Source organism: Arctopsyche grandis, chromosome 2, assembly GCF_051622035.1.
Source record: "Arctopsyche grandis isolate Sample6627 chromosome 2, ASM5162203v2, whole genome shotgun sequence".
Lineage (NCBI taxonomy): Eukaryota > Metazoa > Arthropoda > Insecta > Trichoptera > Hydropsychidae > Arctopsyche > Arctopsyche grandis.
In genome coordinates, this window is record NC_135356.1 from 2,848,624 (window position 1) to 2,857,050 (window position 8,427).

Sequence of the window (8,427 nt, forward strand, 5' to 3'; positions counted from 1 at the left end):
AATTAAATTGCATGTACGCTTAATGTTTAGTAATAAAAACAATAAATTAATTGGCAAGAGTTTCATTCAAAATGTTTATCATATTTTGGAAACAAAATTTCGTTAATGAAAAGACGCGTTGTTTTCAAAATGATTCTTAAAAGAACAATTTTTATGTAAACAGGCATTTGGAGCAACGGAATCTTCTTTGAAAGCAAAAATAAATAACACTTCGTCGTGAGTTTGCACATTTTGTAAGATCGCATTTGATTCACAACACTTTTAATAACTTCACATCAATTAATCATCCGAGTAGTCACACAATTTATTAAATATACGCTGCTCGATTATATGTAAAGCAAAAACAACCGTCTTTTATTTCGCGTCAACAACAAGAAGTGCTAAATAGATACCGAACTCGAATCTTCTTCATACAATCTGACAAGATTTTTATGATAGTGCACAAAAAGATTCATGAAATTGTGATGAACGAATAAAGCAATTACTCATATCATTACACTAATTTATTAAATAAACGTTTATCACTTTTTTCCTTGAAAATTTGCACATAAGTGGATTTGGACCCGTTCTAAACTGAGGAAATTGTTCTCAATTGAAATTGGATATACGAAGACCGATATAAAAAGTGACACTTTCCGACAGAAGAACGCAAATTTGATGTATTGGGCGCAACTTTGGAGCAAATGTATGATGTAATGATAAGAAATTACGACTTGGATATTATGGAGCAAAAACTTGAATCGTCAAGGTCTGTTTGCCCCCGGAATTACCCTACAAATATGTGTGTGTGTGTGTTTGATGTGACGTGAAACGAAACCGAGATTACAGCGTGCCATGTGCATGTGCATTGTCAACGCGAAGAATGCAAGAACGTTATGCGCGCGTTACGGCATCGAAGCTTTTCGGGGGCCCCCGCTTTTCGAAACTTTCACCTGCGATCTCATGGGGGGCCCCCATCGTGGGGGCGCAGCCGCTGGTGGGGGGCGCCGGCTTCTTAAGCGCTGCCTTTCTTCGAAACTGCACATTACACATCCACCGATCCGCACTTTCCAACGCACGGACCATGAAGACCTTCGTGGTAAGATCCTCATCAACATCATCCATCCCTCAACAGCGGCTTTCAACCCATACGAATGGGGGCTGCGAAATACACTCGGGTTAAATCAATCAGTTTTATTCATAATAAAATGTAGATTTTCAAATCTATCTTTCGGGGTTGATTCAAACGAAACTCAATGTTTTCTTTGTACAAACCTCCTTTACGTTTCACTTACGATTACAATTCAGAGGACAATTTACCTCTTATCCGATGCTTTTCATACTTTGCCATATTGCACATTTTGGTCATCAATATAAGTAAATGGATCATCTGCCATTACGATGGTGCAAAAGTATCGTGTAAGACGCGTTTGAAAACGCTCCCACGAAAAAGTGTTTGACGTATATCCAGCGTTTGTTTAGACCATTCTCACTTTTCGCCATGTCAGATTTCAATGGTTTAAACGCCTATAACTTTTTCTTTTTTCACTCTATATTTTTTGTAACTACTATCAGAACTTAATGTTAACTTTTACAAAGATTCATTTATTATGTTATACATTGCCTATATAAATTTGATGCAATACTTTAATTTGATAATTTATGTGGTTAAAAAAAGTGTATTCAGTGCAGCGAGGGTGGGTTTTGGGATGCGAGCGTCACTGGTGTTGTTTTTTGTACAGTTTGAAAACCTTTTTTTGTTTGACGGTTTAATTTTTTCCTTTTCGTCGTCTTTTGCAGGTATTAGCCGTTGTTGCTTTGGCGCAAGCAAGACCAGAAGCTGGATACAGCTATAATGCTCCTAGACCGTCTGGAAGCTACGGTGCTCCAGGGGGTGGGGGTGGCTCCATCTCGCATGGAGGCGGCTTTGGAGGCGGAATAGGAGGAGGAGGCTTCGGAGGTGGTGGTGGTGGCGGCGGAGGCGGCTTTGGAGGACATAGCGGTGGTGGCGGAGGCGGCTTCAGCAGTGGTAGCATCGGAGGAGGAGGCTTCGGGGGTAGCATCGGAGGGGGTGGCTTCAGCAGCGGAGGTGGTGGCTTCAGCAGCGGAGGTGGTGGCTTCAGCAGCGGAGGTGGTGGCTTCAGCAGCGGAGGCGGCTTCGGGGGCGGAGGCGGCGGCTTCGGTAGCGGAGGAGGCTTCGGAGGCGGCTTCGGAGGTGGTGCCATCGTACAAAAGCACATCTACGTGCACGTACCCCCACCAGAACCAGAAGAGCACCACGTTCGCCCCATCGCCACCCCAGGCCCACCCCAAAAGCACTATAAGATCATCTTCATCAAGGCGCCAGCACCACCTGCCCCAACCGCGCCCATCATCCCTCTCCAAGCCCAAAACGAAGAGAAGACTCTCGTATACGTGCTCGTCAAAAAGCCAGAGGAAGCTCCAGAAATCACCATCCCAACAGCCATCCCGACCCAACCCTCCAAACCAGAAGTTTACTTCATCAGATACAAGACCCAGAAGGACGGAGGCGGTGGCGGCGGAATCGGAGGAGGAATCGGCGGAATCGGAGGAGGAATCGGTGGAATCGGAGGAGGAATCGGTGGAATCGGAGGAGGAATCGGGGGCGGAATCGGAGGAGGAATCGGAGGAGGAATCGGTGGAGGAATCGGTGGAGGAATCGGACTCGCCGATAGTGGACACGGGGGTGGAATCTCTGGCGGTCACGGGGGTGGAATCAGTGGAGGTCACGGAGGCAGCATCGGAGGCTCGGGTCCCAGCGGTCCATCATCACAATACGGACCCCCTGGACAGTCTGGTCCATACTAGGATCGGTCTCATCGCATCATTACGGGTAACGCTGCCGGAAGTCTTCGCGACTTCCGGTCTCGTTTTCATTTTCGGTTTTGGCGGCCCTCGGATTTCCGAGAGCCGCTCCAAAATTCAAAAGCATCGCCTCTTCACTCTTGTAAATACTTTTCATACTACTCAGTGTGCATATATTACTACTATTATTATTATTATTTTTAATTATATTATTATTAATTTTTAGTGTTAATGTTGTTTTTAAGATTTTTTGCAAGAAAACGGTGGCAATAAAATGCATTTCATAAAAAATATGTGCGTTTATTTTATTTTTTTTATTATTTCTTGTATAATGTTTGGCGAATAGGCGACATGTTTGCGATTATGACATAAGACTCATTTCTTTAACATTTTTGTTATATATTTTTATTATATTGTTATTGTACAGGTTGTCTCAGGCGTACAAAAAACCAAACTACGAGGATTTATAGACAACAACTACATATGTATATAAAGAGGAAAGGTTAATTTTAACTATAATGTTTCCATCACCAAAAAACACGCCTTGTCAGATAAAAAACTTTACACCTCTAAATTCATTAAAATATCTTTGAAAATAATTTACAGTGATTCGGGGCACGCGAAGGGTTGTATTGGGTACGCGATAAAATATTAAAACGATTATTAATTTGTTTTCCTATTGCCAAACATTGCACAGTATGATTTCCTATATAAATTCGTTTCAAGACTTAAATTAAAAAATAAAAACTGTCGCAGCCTATTCCGGCGCACATTCAATCGATTTGTATCGTTTGTTATATAAATAGGTATATTAATTTAAAATAAATAAATTCATATTCATTTCAAAGTCATTCATTACCATTGTTATGATTGACTTTTAATATAAAGTCTCGCTATTTTTAATATAAACCGCTTAAACATGGCCAATCTAATAATAAACATTCTATTCAATTTATTCGAATATTCATTAGTTCGATGACCAGCAATAGTTACAAAGTCTCTTTCGAAATTATATATTAGATTAAAAACATATTTATATGTAAGAAGAGGGGTCAAAACAGCTCGAGATCTTCTCCGCGAATACGGTTTAGAAATTTATAGTTGTCGTTTGATTTAAACTTTTAAGCATTTGACACTCCGCGGAGACATCCTGTATGTATTGCAATTGCGACAATTTAAAATTGTATTATGCCAAAAAAAAAAAAAAAAATTGCACAATATAATGTAATGAGCCGTTGTGATCGAAACAAATTCAGTGTCGCTTATTTGCTTATGTGTATGATTATAATATGAACCTGCGCGTCAAATCTCGCACGTATTATTATCATTAAAAAATTATCACACATACCCCCCCCCCCCCCACACACGCATATAACTTTCATGCAGACGTAGAAAGTATCCGAATTCGTAGTGAAAAAAAAAGATAATAATATAATATATATGTGTGTGTATAAAAAAACGATGGTTCCATTTGGGGCAGATGCCCCGCGTGTGAATGCATCTCTCGCCACATCCGATTGCGGCTAATTGCCTTCCCGAGGAGTGAAAGTAAACTCTCATCGCACGTTCAGATAACCATCTGTTCCCGTAAATTCAATAAAGCCGGTGAGAATCGAGCCTCGTACACGTATACGAAAATTACAAACGAAAAAAATCGTATGTATTCGTACGAAGCAATTGCGAAATGGCGGCCGATGCAGCATCATCATCAACAACTGCCGGACTAAGACACGCGTATATAAAATAATATAAGAGGCACAAGAGAGCAATGGACCTCATCTGTGTCGGATCGGCTTCCTCTCTGCACTTGCAAAATGTTAAAAAAATAATGATAATTTCAATATAACGCGGGTGCAAAATCGTTTCGACACTGCCAGGAATGATCTCACGCTCAATTACGGCCGTTTTAATGATGACCATTTCGTCACGGAGTGCAACAAATGAATTTAAAAAACACGGGCAAAATCGAATGGCCTTGACCTAAATGGAAAATAACGTGTTAATAAGTGAACAGTGAAAATCTAATTGTTATGAAAAATCTAAGCTTAAAATTGCGCACTCGGAAAAACCGCACACCAAAAGTAATGTAATATTTTACAAATCAGACTATTTCTAGTGTAGTGAACAGTGTTATGTGACGAATATCGTGAATTTGGATTTAAACTAATGCAAATTTGAATGTTCTGAACAAATTCTGGATGATTTGAATGCTCCTGTGTTTTTTGTGTGGTCGGAATCAAAATCCCGACGTATTAATATTGTAATAAAATCTTCTTCGTGAACGTAATGTAAAGATTAAATCTTCCGTTAGTACAAAATAGAAGAAAAAGTGATTTATTTAAAAAAAAAAGTGATAAACTGTGTAGTTTTAATGCTAGAAACCATTTGCGAGTGTCTTTTATCCAATAAAAATATATTAATCGCATCATACTCGTAAAATATTTACTTGTGTTTATATATTTTTCAAATAAGATTTTTGTGACTAAATCGGAAAAGGCATTTTTTCAGCTTTTTTATAATTAAAAACTAATTGATGGATGTTGTTGAATCTGTATGTTGAGTAATCAACATAAAAATTCATTAATTTTCAACAAATCCATTTGTGTAAGTATGTATATGTGAATGTATGTACATATATACATATACAATAAAGTAAACATTAAACAAATTTAACATAATCAATTATTTCTACTCGGAAATACATACAATAAACGTTTGTCTTGTCGTATTCGTCTTTTATTTCAGAAATCAAAATAAAATAGATAAACTTAAAAATTTCATAATCTTTTATTGAAATTATTAGCATTGTTATTATTTTTTTCAATTTATTTATATATTTTTTAGTTTCGGGTTTTGATAAGTGAGCATCTGAAAATGGGGGTTTGGTTATATACATATATAGGATAATGAAAAATTTACTTTAAAATTAGGTATATATTATCAATTAAATGGTATAATAGGTTTTGCAGCTTTTAGAATCCCTAGTTTCAATTTAAATATAATATGTCAATAACGTAGATATTTGTCTGCAGACAAGTCTAACGATATATCTGTCGTAGCTATGTAAGTATCGGTAGTTGGATTAGTAGTCACATTGCGATGGTCACAAAGACAATTTTTGCTATGAAAACCGCGAACGCGGAATATTTGGCACTCGAGTTTTCGTTAGTATGATAGTTATCGTTAGTATGATGGACTTTTTCGGCTGCCAAATGTTCCGTTATAGAGATTTTAGTGACTTTTGGGGGAGCGCTTTGTGACCAATGATCACCGAACCGTATTTATCAACTACTGACAATTAGTACTATAACTATAATCTGAAAACCATATTTAACTATTTATTTTTCTATATACATATGTACATATATATACAATATCTCTCTAAGCATATGTATCTTCAACAAAAAGCTTATGAGAGACTTGGTTTATTTTAAAATCATATATTATGGAAAAAGTACGTTATCTTGAAAGGTTTGTTAACCCTTCGCCATATAAATCGAGTGAGTTTTGAGTGTTTTCAAATTATGATAAATGAGAATGTGTCATTGGATTGTTAGAAATAATTACACGTGTGTTGAGGCAAGAAAAAAAACGTACTGTAGGAATTTACAAATCTGTTGAGCATGGCACACAATGGCAAAAACGAAGAGAAATTGTTGTTCGCACACTCGAGCATCGACTTAATTGCACTATGACGGAACATGTGAAATCGTCCCGGGTCCAAAATGTATTAATTGCGACCATAGGCGATCTCGAGCCTCGGATTCTGGCCCAAGAGTTCGATACGAATCACAATAATAACGTCTAAATAGAAGAAGAAAGTTTTCCATCGTAATCGCTCATTGTTCGGCTTGGATTCTATGCATTGGTAGTGGTATATTTTATGTGAGAATTAATTCAATGTTAAAAATTTACATTCGAACTTAATTTTATTGAAGTTCCAAATTGAAAACTGGGTATTTGCAACAAAGGACGTAAAATAATTTATTTATTGTTTTTAAATTATTTCTTATTTACATAACTACTAGCCGAACCCGGCATGCGTTCCAATACCAGAATAAGGCATGCAATTCCCGTTCCCGTTGCAAAATATGAATGTTGAATGTAAAAATATGATTTGTGGATGTGTTAGAACAGCTTCTTGCTCATTTCTATGTATTATCATTTCATCGTTCAGTTGGTAAAACGCATTTAATTCCATTAAATGTTTTAGTTGGGCGAATTACTTACACATTTCATGAAGTCATCCGTTTAGTTTTTCTCAAAACTATGGCATGCTCATTTTTCGTTTCGGTTAATCGTTTTTTGCATAAAAATAATAATATTATTCGAATTGTTACGTTCGGATTGTACGTATGTAAGTGCACCAAATTTTTTTTCAATTGGTGTTGGTGGAAATATTATTAAATTTTGATTTTAATTATCATTGAGTATACATATGTACTTATACATATATGAGTCGTTAAATTTCACCATAGATGTTAATTGATATGTATTTTCTCTGTATTATAATGCAGATCTTCAATGTTTCTGGCCAGGGAGGCGCATTGGAGTTACCTGTAAGGCCTTCCTGGTATAATATATATATATATATATATATATATATATATATATATATATATATATATATATATATATATATATATATATATGTATATATATATATATATATATATATATATATATATATATATATATATTTGAAAGTGGCGGAAGTTCAATTTTCAGTTCCAAAAACTATATTTCTGTTTGACTTAACTCACAAATTGTTCACTTCTTTTGATTCGATATGTCCAGAATTTTGGAAAAGCTATTTATTACAGGCCACCAGTATTTTTGAATATTGTTAAACGCAAAAGATTATATTTAATGTTTTGCGAGATATTTTTCCATATGGAGAAAAGTTGACTTCTGCCACTAATTATAGTGGCCCATATGTTAAATTCAAATAATAAATCATATAAAAATATCCAAAAGTATGCATATATTTTTCCGGTGTGAATCCATTGTTAAATAATACTTTGGGCATAAACGTATATTGAAAAGTAGTGTGTCGGTCACACAGCACCAGTTTGCTTCAAAATTATTAAAAAAAATTAATATATTCATACATTGTTCGCAGATGGGGCGAAATTTACTAACGTTCAAAATTAAACCGTCTTTTCTAATACGAATTTTTTCATATTACTCACATATCATCATTATCATCATCATCATCATAAAATTTGCTTATATTTGACAATTTGCATACATGCAATATATAATATAAACACGTATATGAACATACATACATTGTATTATATATGCATATTTACCTTTCATAAGTATGCTTTTCGTCGTCACCATTTTACACGAATCGACTATACAGATTGTTGCTGCAGCGATCGGTAAAATGAACATAAACATTTATTAATAATATGAATGTATTCACTTTCATCGATTTGAGAATTGTGTGACCCCGGAGCAAGAGCATCGAAAGTTAACTATTCGAAAAGTACTCGAGAATTTCTTCAATGACGCATTCAGGCCAAGTTTCTTCGTCTTCGGTGGTTTCAACTGCCATCATCATTTATTATGAAGTTAAATACTTGCTTACTCAGTCATAAAAAATACTATTCGTAT

At 35.9% G+C, this 8,427-nt stretch overlaps 1 protein-coding gene across 1 annotated transcript; it reads left to right on the forward strand.

The window, feature by feature from the left end:
* The first annotated feature begins 1,063 nt into the window (after positions 1–1,063).
* On the forward strand, positions 1,064–2,808 carry TwdlT (TweedleT). Its single transcript, XM_077445831.1, has 2 exons — positions 1,064–1,078; positions 1,780–2,808. Exons 1-2 carry the CDS (start codon positions 1,064–1,066, stop codon positions 2,806–2,808), a joined length of 1,044 nt encoding a protein of 347 aa, XP_077301957.1.
* Positions 2,809–8,427: the final 5,619 nt, after the last annotated feature.